This window comes from Carassius auratus, chromosome 21 (assembly GCF_003368295.1).
Source record: "Carassius auratus strain Wakin chromosome 21, ASM336829v1, whole genome shotgun sequence".
Classification (NCBI taxonomy): Eukaryota; Metazoa; Chordata; class Actinopteri; order Cypriniformes; family Cyprinidae; genus Carassius; species Carassius auratus.
The window spans coordinates 704,463-728,140 of NC_039263.1; the positions used below are offsets into that span (position 1 = coordinate 704,463).

General features: G+C 36.7%; 2 protein-coding genes across 3 annotated transcripts; one reads left to right on the forward strand and one right to left on the reverse strand.

Moving 5' to 3' along the window:
- Window positions 1-581: 581 nt before the first annotated feature.
- Window positions 582-17,592, reverse strand: LOC113038156 (solute carrier family 13 member 2-like). 2 transcript variants are annotated; one of them, XM_026195385.1, is made up of 14 exons: window positions 12,704-12,719; window positions 11,604-11,721; window positions 8,147-8,284; window positions 6,554-6,682; window positions 5,334-5,470; window positions 5,015-5,247; window positions 3,924-4,107; window positions 3,700-3,822; window positions 3,409-3,618; window positions 3,190-3,320; window positions 2,952-3,091; window positions 1,651-1,812; window positions 1,400-1,537; window positions 582-1,275 (listed from the first exon to the last, which is right to left on the reverse strand). In XM_026195385.1, exons 3-14 carry the CDS (start codon window positions 8,246-8,248, stop codon window positions 1,138-1,140), a joined length of 1,827 nt encoding a protein of 608 aa, XP_026051170.1. In that variant the 5' UTR covers window positions 8,249-8,284; window positions 11,604-11,721; window positions 12,704-12,719; the 3' UTR covers window positions 582-1,137. The 2 variants fall into 2 exon arrangements, with proteins under 2 accessions (XP_026051170.1, XP_026051168.1); XM_026195383.1 differs by lacking the exons at window positions 11,604-11,721; window positions 12,704-12,719 and adding an exon at window positions 17,517-17,592.
- On the forward strand, window positions 15,803-23,420 carry vtnb (vitronectin b). Its single transcript, XM_026195386.1, has 9 exons — window positions 15,803-15,965; window positions 16,060-16,179; window positions 18,333-18,557; window positions 18,643-18,782; window positions 19,163-19,319; window positions 20,127-20,276; window positions 20,349-20,580; window positions 20,688-20,845; window positions 22,762-23,420. The coding sequence occupies exons 1-9, from the start codon at window positions 15,911-15,913 to the stop codon at window positions 22,881-22,883; spliced, it is 1,359 nt and encodes a 452-aa protein (XP_026051171.1). The 5' UTR covers window positions 15,803-15,910; the 3' UTR covers window positions 22,884-23,420.
- Window positions 23,421-23,678: the final 258 nt, after the last annotated feature.

The following is a 23,678-nucleotide window of genomic DNA, read 5'->3' on the forward strand; positions in this document are numbered from 1 at the left end:
TTCAGATTTTTCATCTAGTGCTTAGCACTATCAAAATTTATTTAAATGATTTACATAACACATTTTTTAAAGACATTAATACTTTAATTTCACAATAAAAAAATAAGACAACAGTAATAAAAAGATTATATTTCAAAAAATAAATAAAAAGTTATTTTAGAATTTTTATCCTTCAAAGACAACTTTTCCAATATTTGTAATAATATATTATGCATCAAATTGTTATATTTTGTGATCATGTGACACTGACTAAAGTAACAACTGCTGAAAATTCAGCTTTACCATAACAGGAATAAATAAATATGCTAAAATAGAAAACAGTTATTTTAAAATATCAGATTTATAATAAAATAAATTTAGCTTTGGTAACCATATTCATTAAAAAAAACCTTAACTTTTGATCAGTAATGTTAGTTAAAAAATCTATATTTTATCTAGTCTGTAAAACATGCAGTCCTTATATTTACTTTTTAATAGCAATTTTCTTCAATAATATAAATAACATTTTATGAAATTATGACTTGAAATCAATTCCTAACTATGTTGCTGTAAGAGCTGTAAAATAAAATTTCTCACAAAACTTCACAAAATTAATTTTATTTGAGAAATGGCACATATTCTGAAAAATGCTTTGACTTTTACCTACAATTATTTACTTCTACAAAGTAGGGGTATTTAAAAATCTTAACACATTAAGATCTTAGGATTCAGCCATGTATTAAAATGTATTAAATAGACTGTGATCCAAAAAGGGATCTAAAATATAAAAGGTCTCGTCCAGACCCTATAAATTAATTAGATTTTCGTGAACCAGCACAAATGGAAAACCAGAAAACCTTTTACCCACACTGGGGTAGGAAAAGCGCTACATGGAAGCCAACGCACATTTACAAAGTCCTTTACATCCTTTAAAGATGTAAATAAGTGATACAGAATTTCAAACACTAAATGGAGGCTGTAAATTCTTACCAGCCACTTACTTAAACTGAGCTTTTGCTCGCGAGGGGACGGGCACTACATGCTCTGCATACCGTGACCCTTTTGTCCATTTGATGATGGTGTTTTTCAGTTTAGCCCCCCCCCCCATCCCCTTCCTTCAGCATTCTCACAAAACCGAAGAATTATATGTGAAGCTGTTCATGGTGTGCTTGTGGCATTTGTGACGTTGGCCCATGAGGGAAAGGTTGCTAGATTGAACATGGCCATTCCCCATGTGTTGATGCCAAGATTGATGCTGAGAATGCCAATGATGTTGAGAATGAAGCCTGCCTTTGCCTTCAAAAAAAAAAGAAAAAACAATTATCCACCCGTTTTTCCATAAACAATGTCTCAAAAATTGAATTCTCAGTCAACTGTCTCTGGAACATCAAAGACTCATGTAAAATGTGTTCATCCGTACCATATCCAAGACTTTGAGGTTTCCGTAGGAGAAAGCGATGGCGTTGGGTGGAGTGGCTACAGGAAGCATGAAAGCCAGCGATGCACTGATGGTGCAGGGCAGCATCACGTAGAGAGGATGGAGCCCGATGGTTGTGGCCTGCAGATAGAGGTGACGTATTATTGACACTTCTGTACTCAGGTTACATTTTTGAAAGGCGCAGCAACATAGAATAATATGGTAGGTATTGTTAAGCTACTTCAGGTACTCACCATAGAGGCCAGAATGGGCAAGAACAGTGTGGTGGTGGCTGTGTTGCTGGAGCACTCTGTGAATGTTCCCACCAGGAAACACAGTATCAGAGAGATAGCGAAGGGTGGGATGCTCTTCAGTGGGGCTAGACTTTGACCCAGCCATTTTGACAGTCCAGACACCTACACAAAGCAAACAAACAGACAAAAACATAATAACATTATTATATCATATAATATTATATATTAAAGTGCTGTCAAATGATCAGTAGCGATTAATCGCTTTCAAAATCAAATATTTTGTCTACATAATATACAGTATGTATGTGTGCTGTGTGTGTATATATATATATATATATATATATATATATATATATATATATATATATATATATATATATACATACATACATACATATAAATACACATGCATGAATATATTTCAGAAAAAAAGGTTATGTTAATATATTAAGTATATTTATAATTTAAATTATATGAATATAAATAGACATAAACATGTAAATATTTTCTAAATATAGTGAATGTAGTGTACATAATAAATATACACAAAACACATATTATGCAAAAATATTTATTTTGTATGCTATTAATCACAATCATTTGACATAACTTATTATATTATATTATATTATATTATATTATATTATATTATACACTCTCAGAAATAAAGGTACAAAAGCTGTCACTATGGGCTGTCACATGTTTGTATCTAAAGGGCCCATTTTGGTACCTTAAAGGTACATATTAGTACTTAAAGTGTACATGTTAGAACCTAATAAGAACAAAAGTGTACCACCCAAGTGACAGCTTTTGTACCTTTATTTCTGAGAGTGTATTATATGTGTTTTTTTAGCATCTGAAGTACATTAGATTATTTTAATATAATGTATTTAAAATTACAGGAGACCTACTATACCCCTTTTTACACAATGTAAAATAAGTATCTCGTTTCTCAGATACTCGGTTAAAAACATCTGGTTGGTATTGATTATCATGTCTATGGTGCTGAAATCATGCGTTTTAAAGCATATTAGTTTAAACTTCTGTTAAAGGATTTTCTGAGTGCACAGAAAGCGGCTGTCACGTGGCATGTGATTATTAAACTCTTCTTCTCTTTCATGTCTTATTGCACTTAAACTGTCAAATACACACAAGTTTAAGTAAAAAACACACAAGTTACAAAAGCTGGGTTGTCCTTTTTCATGTTTTCTGGCTTAGTAGATGCACCAGGGACTCGATTATAGCACTTACACTTAGAAAAAGTCTGATTTTCATGATATGTCACATTTAAGTCATCTCACCTCACTTCCTTTTGCCAAAGCAAATCCTCCGCCCAGGAGCAGCACTATGTTCCAGGGCATACGTTCATGTACCACCTTCCAGTTTAGAAGAGTAGGAGTGCCCTTCAGTTTCTTCTTCTTGTCATTTGGTTTTTCTCCTCCTTTATAAAACAGAAAGTCCAGTAGATCTGGTTTAAGACCTGGTTTAAACGTATGGCACAATGTTCTGTTCGAGACTCTGAATGCAGAGGCATCTTACCTTCCTCTATTTCTTCAGCTTCTTCCTCATGTTCATCATTAGCACTGGCTAAACATGAACAGTCTAGTCGAGATGGAATGACGAAGAACAGGGTTGACATTAAAATAGCCACAGTGCCATCGGTGACGTATCTTTGCAAAGAAAAACAGAAAGTATAAAGAAATTAATATATATTTAATGTGAACTATTGCTTAAAGTATTTGGGTGAAGTTTACTCACTGTCCATTCTTATTAAAGAGCTCAGTGGCCCAGCCTGGCATGAACCCTGGTTCTCGTGTGAACCATAGGATCACCAGGATCACAAAGATGACAAGCACAGCACCCTCAGCAAAAGACACCGTTCCCAGCTTCTTGTATTCATTCTTCATCACTCTGTAAGCGTCTTTGTCTCCCTCATTTTTTGAACCGCAGCCAAAAGTCTTTTTAAAGCTGATTGAAATAATCAAATTAGTAACACTGTATGTCCTAGACACACACTCTTATTGAATGTAAAGCATGCGAGTTACTTACTTAAAGCCCAAGTACATAAACTGTAGCCAAAGCCAAGAGAGCGCAAGCATCAGAACCATGTTAGGAAAGGCAAAACCGAACCAGCTGGCAAAGTTGATCACATCATTGTTATCTGGAAAAATGCTGCAAAAATGTGCAAAAATATGTGTGAGGAGAGACCTGACCAGCACACACACACACACACACACACACTCATACATATATCTATATAACAGGACACGTACTCATCCATCTGGCCCTTAAGAATAAGATTTGGTGTGGTGCCTGTTAAGGTGGCTGTTCCTCCAATGCTGGCAGAGTAACACACAGAGAGACTCATTCCTTTAAAGAGACGAAGGTACTTTGCTTCCCGTTCTTTCCTCCTGCATTCTGAGAGTGCATTGATTCCTGCCTCCGTGTCTGGGTTGTCTGTCAAGATATAAAGCAGGTGGGATGTAAGTTTTAAGACTTAGCTTTAGGCTATTACAACTGATTCTGATTGGTCAAATTGTATATCAGTCCACTCCTTTCAGTGACACGCTCACTCTCTCATTTAATTTAAAAGCATGGCGCCACTTTGCTTGCATCTCAGTTATCGACTGAAGTCAAAATGAGCTTTTTGAAACTTCAGATCAACTGAACCGATTGCTTCACAAAATGATTCATTCTTTGGAAGCGTTTGAAACATGAACGCTGACGGCTGATTATCAAAACAATGTCTAGGCAATATATTAATACTTAAATAAAAACTGAACCTACGTTATAAAACAAGCCCGAGATCAGTAAAACCAGTATATTAGACCCTTGTTCATTGGTCTAAAAGTGAGTGAAAGTGAAGTGAAATTCAGCCAAGTATGGTGACCCATACTCAGAATTCATGCTCTGCATTTAACCCATCCGAAGTGCACACACACAGAGCAGTGAACAGACACACTGTGAGCACACACCCGGAGCAGTGGGCAGCCATTTATGCTGCGGCGCCCGGGGAGCAGTTGGGGGTTCGATGCCTTGCTCAAGGGCACCTAACTCCTGGTATTGAAGGTGGAGAGAGAACTGTACATGCACTCCCCCCACCCACAATTCCTGCCGGCCCGAGACTCTGCCCTCGAAACCCAAATAGTATGACATAATGGAACATCATTTGCTGAAATCACCCAAATTTGAAGCTTTATGAGATATTTAAGATAGTATAGACCTAAATCAGTTTGGATGGCATATTGAATAGAATGTGAATGAAAACGAGGCTGTGAAGGATATACTTAAAGTCTTTACAATGAAATGCACTGTATAAAGGTCCTAGATCATGTAATTTTTGTAACTTTTCAAACTTTTTTACTGTTGGGTTTGTCTCCAGTGATATTGTCTACATCTTGTTTGATGTTGACCTCGGCCAACTCAAATGCATGGTTATCTTGGCCTTCCCTCAGCTCTCTCTCATCAGCGTCTGCCTCTGTGGCGCTGAGCTGTTCAAGAACAGCTTGAGAGATGGGCAGCATCATGGCTGTGGTGGCCGTGTTGCTGATCCACATGGAGAGGAACGCTGTTACGATCATGAACCCCAGCATCAGCCTGCAGAAGTTAACAGACGGAAAAATACAGGTGAGTGTGAAACAGAAATAAAAAAGGCTATAAGTTTTCAGTGTGTGTGGTCTTACAAAGCTGGCCGGACTCCAACTATTAGAAGGACACTCAGAGCGATGCGCTTATGGAGATTCCAGTGTTCAACAGCTATAGCCACCAGCAGACCCCCAATAAACAGCATGTTGGTGTCCTTTAGGTACTCAACACACACCTGAAAGATAAAGTAGCAGTTACATATTTTTCTCTGCTCAAAATCTGTTTTAGTTCACAATGCAATACTAGCCTGCTGCTTAAAGTCTTCAGTACAGAGCCATCAAAATAACATGGTAATGGGGAAAAAATATAGTATCTCAATCTATTTTTTTTTCTCTCGCAAAACTTTTTGTTCAGTCGCAAAACGTTTTTGCTGCAAATAATATAAAGGAAACTATTTTATTGTTTTTGCAACACTTTTTCAAGAGAAAGCAAACAATTTCCGAGTGAGTGCAAGGTTTCTCAAAGAGACGCAACACTTAAGGAAGGAAATGCTAATGTTTTGTGAGTGGATGCAAAGTACTTTGGAGAACTAAACACATTTTCAAGAGTATGCAAAAGATTTACGATTCAATATTTTCTCAGGGGCGCCAAGACCTAGAAACGTGGTTTTCAGGTTTCAGAGCGAATGCAAAGTTACTTGGAGGAACACAACACTTTTTCGATAGAAGGCAAAAGTTTTGCAAGTGAATCCAAAAGCATTTCTTCTTTCCATCCGGGGCTTTGTTGTATACTGCATTTTTCCAAATTGTAAACGAAAATGCATTGTGCAATGGTTAACATTTCAGTATATAAAGTTAACCTCTCCAAATCAACATTGGCCATTTTGCATTTTTAATCCAGTTTTGTTTAAAAATGGGTTGGCAAGCGAGAAAAACAGTCACGATCTTTAAAGTTTAGAGCATTGCATTGTGGGATATGGTCAAATCAATCTAAATCTAAAATCAAGCAGTTCTCTTTAAAGATAGAAAGATAAGGAATATAAATGACAGATTACAATCTGTTTGACGACATATTCCAAGGTGTTCATAAAAACTGCTTTTATGGTCCATAAAGCTCATGAATCATTAGAGATAACACTTATAGAAAAGTCATGCTGATGAAGGTAAATCTCTCTCTTTGTGTGTCTTTAGTGCTTGTGATGATGATAGTAATAGATTTTTCTTTTACATATGATTGCTATATGTGTAGTTTGCTTGTACCTTATGTTTAGATATATAATGATGCAAAATGTGAATTATGGAATTTTTCTGTAAGATACCTTTCCAGATTCCATGATGCCCATCATTGGGAAGAGGATGACAGGCAGCAGGGCAGTGACGGCCAGTGGCATGCACTCTGTACACCAGTACAGCGCCATCAGGATGATGGCGAAACCACATCTCGCTTCCTGAAGAGCAGAAGTGTCACAAGGTCAGTGATCTTGACAATACCTCAGTGGCACACATTTCTATAGAAGAGAATTATTGGATGGGAAGGGGATGCATAACAACACATCAATGAGGCAATCTCATATCTATGGCAATCTTTTCATTTTAGGGGATTTTTGATGAGGTGAGTTTTGATTCTATCTATTACATCTAGTGAAGGTACCAAGGGTCACTACTGTATCTCTTGAAGATGTATTTAGACTCATCTATTGCTCTCAGAATATCTATTGCTCTCAGAATGCTGATAAAAGTAACCCTTGACCATAAACGACTATAAACAATTTTTAATGCTTTTTTTTTATGGGTGGGTTTATTTTATGGAGGAATTTTATAAGTACGATGACAGTCGCATAATTTGTAATGTAAACCAATGTTTCCTCATATAAATATCAGTTATCACTCCATATCTATCAATTTTATAACTTTGTAAGATATTTACAGTAAATGTCTTGTTTCTAGTAGTGGGCAAAATGTATGATGTTTCATATTTGAATCATATTTGATAAGATACAATTTTAACATTTTTTACCCTTAAATATGATGTTTGGATAATCAACCTAAACCTAAGTTGCTTCAATCCAGTAAGTGTCCATTTTGAAATATTACCAAAAATGCCAATGCTATTCTTATGTTATGTAATTAAACTGTAAACATACATTTTAAAAATATAGAAGTGCATTCAATAGTTTAGCCACTTGGGGTTCCTAAATATATTGTAGTTCCTTTTTATTAGAAATGCAATGTTAATATTTGAGCTATATCCAGTTTTGTTCAATATTATTTTAGCTGAAGTTCTTTAGGTCAGAGTAACCTGGTCTCCAGGTCTTGAGTAACTTTATTTTCTCTGTTTGTGACTTGAGGATGACCTCTTCAAGCTGTGTAAATAGAGCGTCCCGCAGTTCATAAATAAGAACAGTGCATTTTTTTGCAACCATCATTCAGCTGCTCACGAGGCAATAAAAAAAAAAAAAAAAAATGCAGTCATATTTTTTTGAATGGTCCCTTTTAAACATTCTGTTGACAATAAGTAATGTTGCAGCTACATGTCAACTAACTCTCATTAGAGTGTTAGTAAACTGTCTGCTTTATACCTGCCAACTCTTTATTGTGATGCAGACATTCTACTGTATATAAGTAACTTTACAAGAACATGTCAGCTTTTTCTAACCCAACACTACCATTCTACTAATACTCTACTAACACTCTAATGAGAGTAAGTAGATAGGTGCAACATTACTTAGAGTCAACAGAATGTGTTATAGGGACCATCAAAATAAACTTAAACTAAATATGCAGATGTCACTTTCAAATTTCAGTCCTTTAGTTAATATAAATTCCCAAATGAACACAAAAACATTTGCTAAAGAAGTTATAAGTAAAAAATGTCAAAGGCTTTGCAGAAGATTTTCATGAAAAGCACTTACCGGAGCTGGGACGACCAGTGGTAGGGGCAATATAATAAAAGGGGTGATGAAGATGATGAAGTAGTTCCTGTTAACCCACAGCCAGCGTAGAATCGATGCCATGTCTTCCCTCCCTCAGCTGCAGATGTCAGGTGTGTGCTGGATGGAGAGGACAGCAAAGGATCGGTAAAGGAGGTCGTGTCTGATCAATGTGTTTATAGCTATCCTCATATAAGGAAAATTAAACATTAACTGTGTGAACAAGGAGAGGGTGAATGGGGGTATGAAGGAGGGGAGGGTAAACGAGACGGCAAACAAAAAAGATTAACCCTTTTGTTATCGTTTTTTCTAAGACCACAATTCATTGAATTGTTGGAGCACTAACTGATGGATTTATTAAAAGCATAAATGAACTTTTCACACTGCCAGTGTCATCATGGAAGAGCAGGTGTCACCCAGATAAGTGTCTCTTTTACAACGCAATATATAAAGAATGGTTCTTACTGCCCACTTCTGGAAAAATGTGGGAAAAGTGTGGGAATGGGTGAATATAACTGTTATTAAGCTGACTTGTAAAGTCACTGCCCTATGAGTTGTTAAAATGTTTTATTTTTTTATTTTTTTATTTTTTATTTTTTACCAAAAAAGTAACAAAAAGATTTAATAGTAACACTTTACAGGTTAATTTATTAAATTAGGTAGGTATCATGATGTGTGTGTGTATATATATATATATATATATATATATATATATATATATATATATATATATATATATATATACATATATATATATATATATATATATATACATATATATATATATATATATATATATATATATATATATATATATACACATGATACACAAACACACACACATATATATCTATATCTATATATAAATATATATATATATATATATATAAAAGGGGTACACAATGTTTCTATAAAATGGTTTTAAATATGTATAAGAAGAAGAAGAAAGTTTTTTTGAGCACAAAATTGACAAAATTGACTGATTTTTGAAGGATGTATTTTTAATGAATTTTGAAGGATGTATTTTTGATCATATAAATGTACTTGCTGAGACTTATAAGAGACTTATTTCAAAAACATTAAAAATCTTATTGACCACAGACCTTTTGAACAGTTTTTATATTTTTGTTAGATTAGTGAGGAAAAGATACATCAAGCATGTGATACACCTGATATTCTTCGGTTCAGTACAAACTGAGACCTTACAGCTTTAGCAACATTAATTAGTAACCTTTACATGTTTTGAACTTTCCACTTGCAGTAATTAAGGAAATGCTTTGGAAATTAGATCAAGTATTGTACCAGTTCTTTGAAGACCATTGGCCAGTACCATGAAAAGTGTGCTAAAGGTCCAACATATATATTTCTCCAAAGCTTTGTTCTTTTTTTTTTTTTTTTTTTACCATCTATAGAGTCCTTTCCTTAGAGATAAAGCCCCTTTTATGTTACATAATCTCACTTAAACAACCTTTGAAGTGTATGTACTGTGGGATATAAGGACAGCTTTCAATGAAACCCTAATACCTAAATATTTAATAATAGTTCCAAAGCTCAAGTGTGGTATTACATGTAATTCTTCTCCCTTGTCTATAGTTTTCCTTGTCTAGGCACTGAGAATATATAGATACTGCTCTCACTTTACATTATAACAGTAGCTTTATGGAGTTGTTTTGCATGATTGTAGATGATATTCTTTAGTAGACTGAGCTTCTTTATGGCTGTCTAGCAGACACCAAGTCTTCCTGACTCAGTTGATTGCAAAATAATCTCAAGGTTGTGAACTATTGTTTCTGAGTGCATGCACCTCCCTAACCTAAAAACTAACCAGTTGGGGGTTTTTTTGTTTTTGTTTTTTTAGGAATTTAATATTTCTACATTCGCTCTGGGTAGCAATTCATATCAGAGACAGCTGGTCTTGGCTCCCCAAGGTATTACCAATATTACATGACATATCAGTTACTCAATTGGATTTTACACTCTAAAAAATGCTGGGTTGTTTCAAATCAACTTGGGTTGGTCAAATATGGACTAACCCTACTTTTGGGTTAAAAATGTAATGTAAAAATTTTACGCAATGTTGGGTCAGTCCATGTTGGGTCAGTGGCTGTATGGATTAAGTCAAGATAATACTTTAAATGATGAACTTCTTTGTTCCTGAATTTGGACTTTTATCTCTTTATGGATTTTGACCTCAATAAAGGATGAAGTCCTTTCATCTTACATTATCATCCTATTTACACTTCACAATTTGTGCTATTTCTGAATAATAATGTCTGGCAAGACATCAAGTTGTGGTCTAAAAGGAAATATGAAGAAGGAAGAATGATAAGAGTTATCTGAGATTCCAGTTTACTCCAGTACAAATGAATAGTTATTTACTGAAATTTCAAACAACTTAATCAGAATAATAAAAATGAACAACTTTGTTGTTTTAAGCTACTTTAAGAAACAGTTAAAGTCGCATTATGGTAACATTTCAGTTAATAGCCACTAAAATCAAATAATTATAAATGGTTAATAGGAATAATGTTGATTTTATCCTAGTTTATTTATAGACCGATCTGTCAGTCTGTCTTTTCTAGAATCTGGTCTACAAAAAGGACAACACAGAAATACAACATTTAATGAAAAAAGTTCAGATTTGTATATATTCTGTCACGTACGGGAACACAGGAGACGGAAGATCCAAGTGCTGTGTGGTTTATTAAGGGTAATCCAAATTAGAGTCAAAAACAAGCCGGGGTCATAACCAACATCAGTCAAAACAGAAACAAACAAACAAATAACAGGAACAAGAACAGGAACTCAAGGACTAGGAAACTAGGTGACGGAAAGTAAGGACTCCATGACAAAAACAGAAACAGAACGGTTTAAATAGGCAGGATAATGATTAACAAGTGAAGACACCCGAGTGCAATTAACAAGAGTGCAATTACTGTGATGAAGGGACAAGGCTAGTGGGAATTGTAGTGCCTACGGTGAGGTGCCTATGGGGAAGTGAGACCACTAGTGGACACCCAGGGAAACAGAGACCAGACAGCGTGACATTACCCCCTCCTCCACGGAGCAGCTAGCAGATGCTCCACCCAACCCAAGAAGAGACCAAGGAACACAGAGACCAGGAGGGAGGTGGACCGGCAGAGGACCAGGGGGAGGGACGAAGGGCCAGATAATATAGGGAAACAGAGATAAGAAGTACAAAAAAAAAAAAACAAGGAGACCAGGAGGGAGGTGGACCGGCAGAGGACCAGGGGGAGGGACGGAGGGCCATGTGATAGAGGGTAACAGAGACAGGAAGTGCCAAAAAACAAAAACACCAACAACAAAACAAATCCAGGGGAGAACAGAAAGTTCAGTGGCCCAGGGCCGAACCAACAGGGCAGGAATCCAGGGTGGAGCAAGGTGGAATTGGAGCCATGCGGTTGAGTCAGAAACCCACCAGGGCGGTGCAGAAGACCATCACAGCCTTGCGGTCGAGACAGGAGCCCACCAGGGCGGCACAGAGGACCACCACAGTGGGATCGATGATACTTGAGAGCAAGTCTGGATAGGCAAGTCTGAAACAGAGAACATGAACAAGTTAAGGGTGGCCTCCGTGGCCACGACAGGATCAGTCGAGCGCTCAGAGAGTTTGGCTGAGACTCTGGAGTGTCAACGGTGACTTGACCTGACTCTGGAGTGTCAACAGTGACTTCACCTGACTCTGGGGGGTCAACGGTGACTTGACCTGACTCTGGGGGGTCAACGGTGACTTGACCTGACTCTGGAGTGTCAACAGTGACTTCACCTGACTCTGGGGGGTCAACGGTGACTTGACCTGACTCTGGGGGGTCAACGGTGACTTGACCTGACTCTGGAGTGTCAACGGTGACTTGACCTGACTCTGGAGTGTCAACGGTGACTTGACCTGACTCTGGGGGGTCAACGGTGACTTGACCTGACTCTGGGGGGTCAACGGTGACTTGACCTGACTGTGGGGGGTCAATGGGAACCTGACTCGACTCTGGTGGGTCAACGGGAACTTATTGTCCTATTGTCCAGAACATTTGTGCCAAGCGCCCCACCTCACTCCCCTTTTGACGGAGAGTGGTTAGGTTAGAAAGTCTCCCCATCCGCTCCTCTATGGTGGCTGGGGAACGTATACGAAATCCCAAACGCTGGATCTTAGCATGATGGAGTCCTTCTGTCACGTACGAGAACACAGGAGATGGAAGATCCAAGTGCAGTGTGGTTAATTAAGGGTAATCCAAATCAGAGTCAAAAACAAGCTGGGGTCGTAACCACCTTTCTTTGTTTCTCAACCCTAAGTATTCACCCCTCATCAACCCTGTGAAGCCATCAGTGAGGACCATCAAAGTGTGGCCAACTGGAGCAGACTCTTCACTTCAAGACAGGTTTCAACACAATGACTGGAGTATGTTTGCTTCTCAGGCTGCCTGTGGCTCTCACATGAACATTGATATCTACACCTCCTCTGTACTGGATCACATCAACTCCACCATTGACAGTGTTACAACAGAAAAACAGATAACAACATACCCTAATCAGAAGCCATGGATAAACAAGGAGGTGCAACTTCTGCTGAAAGCCCGCAACACCTGCCTTCAGGTCAGATGACGCTCAGGCCTGCAGTAAATCCAGGGCTAACCAGAGGAAACGCTGTCTACGTCGAGCTCGCACCATTCTCAAGGACTCCTCTCACCCTGACCATGGACTGTTTAACCTCCTGCCCTCCGGGAGGCACTTCAGGAGCCTCCGGACAAGGACCACAAGATTCAGGAACAGCTTTTTCCCTAAAGCTGTATCCTTACTGGACTCTGCCCTCTGACACCCCTCAACACCCCCCACACCACACACACAGACTCCTCCCCCTCTTCAACACTCTGACTGATTTATTTACTTATTCACAACAAGCAAAAAACAGTAACTTGTTATTACTTGCACTATTGTCTGTTCATCCAGAAACACTGAATAATCCATTTGCACACTGAAATATTTTCTATGCACTTTACTGTCCATTGCAATAGTGTAATTATGTTCATATGTTCATAGTTCTGCCTATAGTGTACATACACTTTACATAATCCATCTGTATAGTATGTTCATAATATACCTATCTGTATATCATGCTAATAGTATTTAAAATCTGTAAATTATGTCCATAATACTTATCTGTATAGTTATTGTACATATTATAGACCTTGTATATTCTGTACTTACTGCTTATTGCACTTCTGGTTAACTGCATTTCGTTGCCTTGTACCTACATGTGCAGTGACAATAAAGTTGAATCTAATCTAATCTAATCTAACCAACATCATTCCAAACAGAACCAAACAAACACACAACAGGAACAAGAACAGGAACTCAAGGACAAGGAAACGTGAATAAACTAGGTGACGGACTCCATGACAAAAACAGAAACAGAAGGGTTTAAATAGGCAGGATAATGACTAACAAGTGAAGACACCTGAGTGCAATTAACAGGAGTGCAATTACTCCTGTTTTATTTTTACTCCTGTTTTTAATTACAAAGGCTAGTGGGAATTGTAATGCCTACGGTGAGGTGCCTATGGGGAAGTGAGACCACTAGTGGACACCCAGGGAAACAGAGACCAGACAGCTTGACATATTCTGTCTGCTCTTTCTTTTGATGAAATAGTATAAAAAAACAAAAATATTTACAATAGAAGTTCAGCAAAATAATCTTTAGTTCCTAGATGCATGAAATTGTTTTCTCCCAGCCATTTTTGTTTCTCCTGATGCATTATTTTTTAGTTTAAATTTAAGAAAGTTTGCATGGACAGTTATATCTTGAAATGCTCTATTAACTAATAGACTGATAAGTCACAGTACATTTAGACCATTGTTTTGTATTACAACATTTCTGTAATGTTACGTAAAAAAAATGCAAATGAGGCATTATTTAATTAAATCTGCACTAATTTCTGAGTTTTTTGCAGAGTAAATTTTTTATACAAAATAAGAAAATACTGTCAACAGCCAGAAAAACAAAAACAAAAAACAAAACAAACACCGTGTTTTTTATAAATTAAATGTTAGATAAATCAGGCGAATGATATGTAAAAAGCATATTGCATATATGTAAAACAATATAGTCCTGCAGTTAATTGGAATAAAACTGGTGTATGGTAAAGTGAAGATTTCTGGCTTAGTGCTTGAGAAAAAAAAAAATTAATAATAATTCTGAGGAAAATTCAATTCAAAGATATGTATTTGAACTAAAATCTACAGGCAAAAAAAATCTATAAAATCTATAAAATCTATAAAAAGCAAAATAGCCCAAAATCTCAAAATTTGTTGACTTGCTTACAAGTAAATTGGCAGGGGATTTTCAAACAAATCTGACACTTTATTCTAAAAAATTTAACATAGCAAGCAATAGAAACAGATTAAAAAGTGTAGAAAAATACATAACACCCAAGACTGACATCCATAAAAGAAAGTTCAAATGGATTCTCTGTTAAGTGACAGGGGTTAAATGTATGCTTTAATTGCTAAATCAAAAAGTTAAAGTTTTAGAACAAACACAAACTAGACTGTTATCAGTATCGGTAGAGTATCAATACAGTAAAGCAGCGTAAGCATAGAAAAAGAGAAGAATTCAAAACAGAAATGATTGGGATACTAATAAGTAGATAGTTTAGATCAGCTAATAGAGTTGTAGTAAAGCCACTAGAAGGCAAGTATGTGAGAAAGGAGACCAGAGGCCGTTTTGAATGTTTGTCAGTGAAGGACAGGTTTCACAATGCTAAAAAACTGTTTTTTATAGGAAATGACTTATCATTTAATGAATCGACAGCCTATTTGCTAATCTTCAAAAAATTTTGCACTAAGCAATACTTTTGGATATAACTATTTTTAGAGTTTACCATGAAAAAAATGGTGTGACAGATAAAAGAGGTCACTGACTTTTTGAGACAGGTGGGATTCAGTTTACAGCATTTCTCATTCATTCCTATGCTATCAGTGAACAAAGATTGACTGTCCATCGTACAAATTTGACTGAAATTCAATGACGTCAGCACTGTAATGTAATTAGTTATGCTTTCTCCATTAGTAAGTAATACAGACCCTCTCACCTCCCAATAGTAAAACAATCTCTGCTATTACCTCAAAATTATTTCAGCACCTTGGTCAGCAGCACACCTGTCATATGACTCTGAACAGCCTTTTTCACATGATGCAAATACCTCTGCAGTGGGGTTGAAGGCTTTCTTTGAACAGAGATTATAGCTCAAGGCTTTTATATATAAATGTTTTTAAATAATAATCTCTTATTTGTCTCATTCCAATGTTATAGACTGAACAGCATTACAAACACAGTTGAGCTGCTCAAACAGTGAACTCAATAGTAGCCAGCTCAATAGTAGTTCAATAGTTTATATAAGCCACTGACACAGTCCCACTTATTATAGTTAAATGCATATTATATAATATTATAGTTTCAAATCCACATTTTCAGATATATTTGGCTACATCCTTGTAAAACTTTCTTAACTTTAAATGAGTTAAAAGGCCTTAATCATAACATGTAAGATTAATGAAAACAGGACAACTTTGTAGTAATCATTGATTTTTTTTTTCCAGACTGAACAAACAGGGGACAGTTGACTTTTGGAGCCATCGATCGGCACAGATGTCTGAGCTGTCCTCTGTCGTTCTTTCACACTGGTCATTCTAGAGCATTTTAGGCACTCGCTGTTGACAGATGTGCCATTAAAAATGAAATTTTTTACGTTACTGTGCCTTGTTTTGGCGACTTGTTTCGCTGCAGAAGGTAAGTGACCCACAATCTGCTTCGTTATTATTAAAATTCTGGTTTGTTTTGATTGAGCTTTCAAAATTGTTTCCTTTTTCTGCATTTTCCACAGAAACATGCAAGGGACGCTGTCAGAGTGGCTTTGATCCTACAAAGAAATGTCAGTGTGATAAAATGTGCAAGTACTATGGAAGCTGCTGCGTGGATTTTGACAGTACTTGTCGAACAAAAAGTAAGAACTTATATTAAGTAAGAATGTATATTATATTCAAATAGTAAAAAATGTATTTTATTAATGCATTTTAATATACACGTTGATAATATATTAATATAAAAATAATTTATTCCTGTGATGGCTAAGGTGAATTCTAATATGCTGATTTGATACTCAAGAAACATTCCTTATTATGATCAATTCTGAAAAGAAATGATCTCTTAAGATTTTGATGAAAAGAAAGTTCAAAATAACTTCATTTATTTGAAATAAAAAAGAAAACTGTACAATTATATACTGTCACTTTAGATCAATTTAATGTCATAAAAAAAACACAAAAAAAATCTGCTGAGCTCAAATATTTGAATGGCAGTGTATATTTGAATATATTAGCTAAAGTGTTTATTATGTATGTATGTATTGATTTAGATTTTCACTATAGTACTTTCTAATATTCTAGCTTATTAAACAGAGACCTCTGGTATGGGATGATTTCCAAGTGTAAACACTGTGGTGCTCTCAAAACATTGCTTTGTTTGTTTAGGCAGCTGGAACATTCCTACATCGCAACACTAGCTCATCCAATGGTGTATGTTTGAGGAGGGGCTTTCTGTCTTGTCTGACCAATGGCAGTTAAGGGGAGGGTTTGGGAAACCTGTTTACAATTAGGCAACTTTGGCCACTCTAGGCCCTTTGGACTTTACCCTGACATTATTTCACAGTGAAATAAACTTTTCAAACACAATTAAACATATACACATACATAAAGCCTGGGTAAAGAGAAGAAAGCCAAAAATTAAATGAAACACACTGAAAAAAAAGAAAAGAAAAGACATTTTCTGATTAATCCAGAGACTTAAACTATCTCTGATTAAAAATATTGGCCTGCAGAGTCTTGATGTTCCATCTGCATTTATTCATGTAAGTTCCTCCCAAATTTACAACTTAACTGGAAATGTTTCACAATAAAAATACCCTTTTCACAGTTGATATTTACCTTGATTTTGCTTTGTTTTGTTCACACATCACATGTTTCTTATCTAATGCTTGAACTTCAGTGACACTAATTACCCTCTTTGGCAAAAAAGTACAACCTTTGATCAAATTTACTCAAAATTACAAAATTTTGTTGTGAGGAAAATGACAACTACGCTAAAATGTCAGTGACAAGAGTAAAACAATAATATCTTTACAAATGTTTTAAGTAACGAAAATAAATGAACTTGCTTCTCATTAAAATCAACAAATAGGAAAGGCAAATTGTTTGAAATTCAGTTTGGTGACAAAAAGTACACATTTCACTTTTAAAGGAATAGTTCACCCCAAAATAAAAAATTTGCTGAAAATGTACTCACCCTCAGGCCACGCAGGATGTAGATGAGTTTGTTTCTTTCATCACTTGCCCAGTGGATCCTCACCAGTGAATGGGTGCCGTCAAAATGAGAGTCCAAACAGCTGATAAAGCATCACAATAATCCACAAGTAACTCACACAACTCCAGTCCATCAATTAACATCTTGTAAAGTAAAACGTTGCATGTCTGTAATAAACAAATCCATCATTACGATGATTTTAACTTTAAACTGTTGCTTCCAGCAAAAATTTGAGTCCTCCATCCATTATATTGCTTTGTAGGGAAAAAGATCAGGATCAGGAGAGAAATATACTCAGATCAGGCACTGTTTATAAGCCAAAACAAACAAACAAATATGTCAGTGTATTCTGATGTGAGAGGACATCAGGGGATGGACATTTTCACTGGAAGAAGTGCTTTTATTATGCATTTTGGTCAAAGTTAAAATGCCTTAAATATTAGTTTACCTACTGCCTTTGACTTCACACGACATTAACTGATGGACTGGAGTGGTGTGGATTACTTGTGGATTATTGTGATGTTTTTATCAGCTTTTTGGACTCTCATTCTGACGGCACCCATTCACTGCAGAGTATTCATATGTGAACAAGTGATGTAATGTTAAATTTCTCCAAATCGACTTTGATTTAACGAACAAACTCATCTTCATCTTGAATCGCACGAGGGTAAGCAAACGGTGAATTCCAGCAAATCTTTATTTCTGAGTGAACTTTTCCTTTTAATGTCTTATAAATGGAAAGAGAACCAGGCATTGTGAAAATGCTGTACTATTTGAAAGTTTTAATTTCTTCCTCAGTTGCCCGTGGTGACATGTTTGATGTGCCTGAGGATGATCTGACCTCTTCGGTGACACCGACGGAAGAATCGAATGTGACAGCCGCCACCGCTCCGCTCCGAACCACCACAAGTTCCCCTCCTATATCTCCTACAGTTCCACCTGATCCAGAAGCCGTCACCTGTAGCGGCCGCACCTTTGACGCCTTCATGCAGCTGAAGAATGGTTCGATCTATGCGTTCAGAGGTGAGTTTTCAGGCTGAATATAATCGCTGTGCATTTTCCTCAAGTTCAGGCTTACTAAACAACATCTTCTTCAATTGTGTTCTAGGGGACTATTTCTTTGAGTTAGATGACAAATCTGTCATGTCTGGGTATCCCAAACTCATCAAGGATGTGTGGGGCATCTCCGGTCCCATTGATGCTGCTTTCACACGCATCAACTGCCAGGGAAAAACATATATATTCAAGGTCTGTTTACATCAGGTTAAATATTAAAGCGATAGTTCATTCAAAAATTTAAATTCTGTCATAATTAATGACAGAATTTTAATTTGTGAACTTTGCCTTTAAGGGTTGATTGACCTAACGATTATTTTTAAATCTGGATCTATTAAAAAAATATATAAATACACCTCATATATAATAAGTGTGTCTATCATTAAAGATAATTTAGAGATTTTTTGGAGTATAAAGCCACTTATGAAACCAACATGCAGAAAAAAAAAACTAAACAAATAGGAAATGATGTCACAGATTTATATTTATTTATCATGGACACACATATGACTGACCTATACATACCTAAAATATTTTAAACTACTGACATTTCACTGCATGCTGAATCACAGGGTAACAAGTACTGGCGTTTTGATGGAGATGTCTTGGATGAAGATTATCCAAGAGACATATCCGTGGGCTTTGAGAAGATTCCAGATGATATTGATGCTGCCTTTGCAATCCCGGCTCCAGGCCACCATGGGAGAGAAAAAGTGTATTTTTTTAAAGGTAATAAAGGTCAAAATAGATTGCTGCAAGGATGATATATTTTTATGGGCCAAAACCAAAAATAAGTTAGCATTTATGCACTTCCGGTAAAATTGTCCTGAAATCAATAGTTTTTATGAACAGGTTTTTAGTCAAATTCCTGAAATAAGGTTTGTGGTTAACATAAGCTTGAGATAGTTTCAAGTTGTTTTAAAATCAGTAATACCCCTATTTTACTAACAAGTGGTTAAATAGGAGTACAGAGATAGCCTTAAAGAGTTAGTTCATCCAAAAATGAAAATTATGTCATTAATGATTCACCCTCATGTCGTTCCAAACCCGTAAGACCTCCGTTCATCTTCGGAAGACAGTTTAAGATATTTTAGATTTAGTCCGAGAGCTCACAGTCCCTCCATTGAAACTGTGTGTACGGTATACTGTCCATGTCCAGAAATGTAAGAAAAACATCTTCAAAGTAGTCCATGTGACATCAGAGGGTCAGTTAAACATTTTTAAAGCATCAAAATGGACCAATTTTGGACCAAAATGTATCTTCGATGCTTCAACAAATTCTAACTGACTGTGTCCCCAGGTCTCACGGCTTTGGAACGACATGAGAGTGACTCATTAATGACATCATTTTCATCTTTGGATGAACTAACCCTTTAAACTGTTGTTGGTTTCAGAGATTTTTGAGGGAATTGGAGTGATACTGACTCTTGGGTTGGACTAAAAAATACATCTGCAGCACTCTATATGTCAAAAATATGGTTATGCACCTTGTGAAATAGATGTATTTAATATTTAATGTTTCCTTTGTTCACACAGGGGACCAGTACTACCAATATGAGTTCAAACACCAGCCTTCCCATGAAGAATGTGCTCGCATGACCAAATCCTCACCCTCTGTTGCCTTCACACGTTATACAAACCTGTACTGTGATTTGGATAATTTGTTTGCTCTGCTATTTCAAGACAGTAAGTCTGTGTCCATATGTTGTTCAAGCCTAGGTTTCAATAAATGTAATAAATTATTGCCTGTCCATCCAGTTCAAGGGCATCACAAAGGGCCGCGTTTCATTTCCAAAGACTGGATTGGCATCAAACCTCCCATAGATGCTGCAATGGTTGGCCGACTGTACGTCAGCCCTGGTCCCTCACCATCTCCAGCCACCAGCCTGAGCAGGGGCCGAACCGGACGGAGAAAGAAGACCAGGGGTCGCGGAGACAGAGTGAGCCGCTCACTGTTCTGGGAAGACTTTGGTTTGGACTATGAGGAAAGGTTTGTTTATTACTGAGGTTTGTTGAGAGAACTTTTGCATAGATGTATACCTTGTAAATGTATAGTAGATTTATAGATTATACGGTATGCATAAATATGTGTTATAGGTATTATGGAGCTGAGAAGCGTGGTAAAAAACAGAAAAAGGGGCGTGGAAGACGTCCATTTTGGTTTGACATGAGCTATGACCCGGATGACTATATAGATACGGAGATTGTCCAAGAAAAGGCCACACCTGTGCAGAATGTCTACTTCTTTAAGAAAGGTACTTCAACATAGATAATGTTCTGTTGATTCTCTTTTTAAGGTAAATCATAATTTTTTTTTTAAACTGTGTTCTTGTCTTACCCTGACTCACTGTGGTAAGTCTAGGATTATGAATTTATATTTTGAGAAGCTGGGCCAGATTTGGCAAAAATGCCATATTCATGAAAAATGTCTCAGATTACACATGTAACAATGCTTCCATGAAAAAGGGAATGAAATCCTGCATCCATGAGAGGGTGCCTTTTGGGAATGTCTTCAAGATGACCAGTGTCTGAAGCATGAGTATAAAAGGGCACCTGCAAAATAAATCATCTACTTCTTGTCTGAAGAAGGCGTGCAGGAATTCCTGAAACATGGAAAGGGGACACAGCATCTTAACAACATCCCCTTCTCAGGAAACCATGGTTACATGCGTAACCCGAGACGTTCCCTTTCGAATGGGAACTTTACCCTAGAGGGGGTGCTTTTAGGAAACAGAATACCCATGCCGCCATGCTGAACGGATGAGTGCCTAAATTGCTGAACCAAGTCCTCACTCCTGTTCAAGCAAGGCCATAGACCGAAGCCTAACTACGCTCTTATTGAGGCCAGCAACCAAGAAGGCTCACAGAGAGCCTAGCACTCAGAGCCAGCTGGCACGTCAAGCTGTACAAAGTTAGGCCTAAAAGCAACACCTTTCAAATCAGAGGCAGTCTAGTAACACTAGGAGACCTACTACAACCCACGCATAGGAAACCTTGGAAGGAGGCTCACAGAGAGCCTACAACCTGCAAAGTTATGTCCTAGTGGAGCTCTAGCCTGGATACCTCAATGAAGTAAACTTTGTGTAGCGATAGGAGGCCCAGATGACACTCGCAGTAGATGGCCAAGCTCAAGGAGCAGAGGCCTCTACATGATGATTCTCTGAAATAAGAGGAGGTGTAACTACACCCCACGCTCAGGACATCTTGTAAGGTGGCTCACAGAGAGCCTACAACTTACAGATTCTGCCTAACTACACCCCATCCTAGCAAAGCTTTTATAAGCGGAGGCGTGACGATACTTGCTGTAGATGACCAAGACTACAACTTACAGATGTCATCATCAGGCCCAGCTTCGGGGCAAGAAAAAGTACAAAAGTGTGTCATAGAAAAGTGCTCGCAATGCAGGCAAACAGCCCCCAAGGACTGAGCGTGCATGCTCTTCATGCATGCACATAAAGCACATAATATGCCTGTCATCAGGTGTCAAGAAATGTTGACATGGAGGAACAGACATTTTAAAGTTTGCAGTGCTGGTGCTTGCCATAGTTGCATTGATTAGATACACCCACAAAAACGGTCTCCCTGAGGACAAGAAACGTGTAACATATTTTACAGGTGCCTTTTTACACTGCCGACTGCCAATGTTAAGTTCACTTATGTCGTGTTTAGACTCGTGCTTCACACACAGGTCATGCCAAAGATATTTACAAAAAGCGCCCTCTAGGGGACAAAGCGTAGAGCTCCCGTTTGAAAATTGTTTTAAAGATTGACACCTTGTTATAAAAAAAAATAAAAAAATAAAATAGAAAATATGTTTTTTTTAATGCTGTTCTTTTGATGGTTCTATTCATGAAAGAAGCTAAAATACAATGTATCACAGTTTCTATAGAATTATTAAGCAGCACACAATGATAATAATAAACATAGATAATAATAGGAATTGTCTCCTGAGCATCAAGTCAAGTCTTTTTGAATTTATTTATCTTGAATAAACTTTAACAATAAAACATTTCACAATATTACTGTTTAAGTGAAATTAAATGCAGAGTCAAATAAATGCAGCCTTGGGTCAACACTCTTACTGACACCAAAGTTTAGTGTGTTTTATATTAATATATTGTATTTGTATTTTTTCAATATTCATGTTAATTTTGTGGTATTCCTCCACTAGATAAATATTACAGGGTGGACCTACAGACTAAACGGATTGACCATGTAAACCCTCCTTACCCAAGATCCATTGGCAAATATTGGCTGGGATGTAAAGAAAAGGACATGTCAGAAAAAAGATAAGAAACATGGTTTCCATATTGAGTTAGTAATAAAGATTTGTTATTGATAATTTTCTTGCTTAATTACATGCCATTTATGAGGATCAGTCTTTACCATCAATATTATAGATCTCTAAGTATTCCTGATGTGTTAATGTCAGGATCATGGACCCGTTTCGATGTATTTTGCCCGTTTCTGTTCCCGCGTTCCCTTATTTAGTGATGTTTAGTGATTCTTGTCTCATTATTAGTTAATTCCCCACACCTGTCTGCCTTTGTTAAGTTTAATATAGGCTAAATGAATGTTTACTTGCTCAGTGTCTCCCTGTCCGATCGTTAAAGACTCTCATTTTGTGAAATGTCCATGTTTCCTTGTTCCCTTGCTCCAGCCAGCTGTAACAGTTACATTACAGTAATCTCTGACTATAGTTTTGCATGCATTAGGATAAAACTTCTTATTACTGTGATTCAGTATGATATAATGATCTCAATTGAACTTATGAACTGTTGTTGTTGTTATAAGTATGAAAATACTGAATAATAAACTATGCAATCAGTATTGTGTTATTTTCTTAACTTGCACTGTATTGTACTGTATTAGTAGTACTGTAATACATTGTAAGATGAGTATCTGGTTAAACACAATGATCAGCAATTTGTAATAACCAATATTTGGTGAAAAAGAAAAAAAAAAAGAAAAGCTTTTAAAAATGTTCTAATCTTCAAATATCTCAGTTTATGCTATTATGCAACCTGTTTATTCTACGGTAAATTAATGTTTTTATTTACTTTGAAAATGTAACAGATATGTAACATT

Coding starts and splice junctions, on each gene's coding strand:
- vtnb (XM_026195386.1), top strand. CDS start 15,911: ATGAAATTTTTTACGTTACTGTGCCTTGTTTTGGCGACTTGTTTCGCT. Junction 18,783..19,162: donor GAAAAACATATATATTCAAG/GTCTGTTTACAT, acceptor GCTGAATCACAG/GGTAACAAGTACTGGCGTTT. Junction 20,581..20,687: donor GGTTTGGACTATGAGGAAAG/GTTTGTTTATTA, acceptor TATGTGTTATAG/GTATTATGGAGCTGAGAAGC.
- LOC113038156 (XM_026195383.1), bottom strand. CDS start 8,248: ATGGCATCGATTCTACGCTGGCTGTGGGTTAACAGGAACTACTTCATC. Junction 5,471..6,553: donor GCATCATGGAATCTGGAAAG/GTATCTTACAGA, acceptor TTTATCTTTCAG/GTGTGTGTTGAGTACCTAAA. Junction 3,092..3,189: donor AGCTGAAGAAATAGAGGAAG/GTAAGATGCCTC, acceptor TGTTTTATAAAG/GAGGAGAAAAACCAAATGAC.